General features: G+C 46.0%; 1 protein-coding gene across 1 annotated transcript in view; it reads left to right on the top strand.

Moving 5' to 3' along the window:
* The window catches only part of esr2a (estrogen receptor 2a), a gene marked incomplete in the record, with an annotated part of 50638 nt that overhangs the window by 45789 nt on the left and 4012 nt on the right, over window positions 1-837 (top strand). The window contains 1 exon segment of the mRNA XM_014015399.1: window positions 538-676. Within this exon segment, the coding sequence (XP_013870853.1) occupies window positions 538-676 (139 nt within the window).

Here is an 837-nt window from a genome sequence, read left to right as displayed (position 1 = left end):
CCTCAGTGAGGCGTGTTGACGACATCACCTCAGTGAGGCGTGTTGACGACATCACCTCAGTGAGGCGTGTTGACGACATCACCTCAGTGAGGCGTGTTGACGACATCACCTCAGTAAGGCGTGTTGATGACATCACCTCAGTGAGGTGTGTTGGTGACATCACCTCAGTGAGACGTGTTGATGGAACTTTGTTTTTAAAAAACATCTGTAAACAAGTCACTGAATGTTTGTGAGGGTCTTCAGCTGCTCTCTCAAACTGACCCCAGCTCTAAAAGCACAGTTAGAACTGGTTCTGTGATGGTGGCTGCAAACACTGAGCTAGACAGGAAGGGCTCAGGGACTAGAATCAGGGGCGGAGCCTGAGACGTGCCCACCCTGACACCTGATGATTGACAGGTGGGGGTGTTTTAAAGATGGGCAGTTAGAATAAAAAGGTCTGAATGTGTCAGGATTTATAATCCTGTGAAGCAGAGGAACTTCTCTTTTCTTTCTTTCTTTGTTCAAGTCTGATTCAAATGTAATCTGATTACTCCTCAGGCTTCATGGAGCTCAGTCTCCTGGACCAGGTCCACCTGCTGGAGTGCTGCTGGCTGGAGGTGCTGATGATGGGACTGATGTGGAGGTCCGTGGAGCATCCAGGGAAACTGGTCTTCTCTCCTGACCTCAGCCTCAGCAGGTTCTCCTGACCTTTGTCTCCTGTCAGCTACAGATTTATTATTTATTTATTTTAGCTCCAGTTTTATTACAGTTAAATCATCAGTTGATTTTGTTTTTGCTGATTAGTTTCAGTAAAATTCTGTTGGACTCAGTTCACATGATGATTATCAAACATTAAAC

The sequence above is a fragment of the Austrofundulus limnaeus genome, unplaced genomic scaffold (assembly GCF_001266775.1).
Source record: "Austrofundulus limnaeus strain Quisiro unplaced genomic scaffold, Austrofundulus_limnaeus-1.0 Scaffold129, whole genome shotgun sequence".
Taxonomy (NCBI): domain Eukaryota; kingdom Metazoa; phylum Chordata; class Actinopteri; order Cyprinodontiformes; family Rivulidae; genus Austrofundulus; species Austrofundulus limnaeus.
The sequence above is the reverse complement of the archived record's forward strand: the minus strand, read 5'-3'. Positions and strand labels throughout refer to the sequence as shown.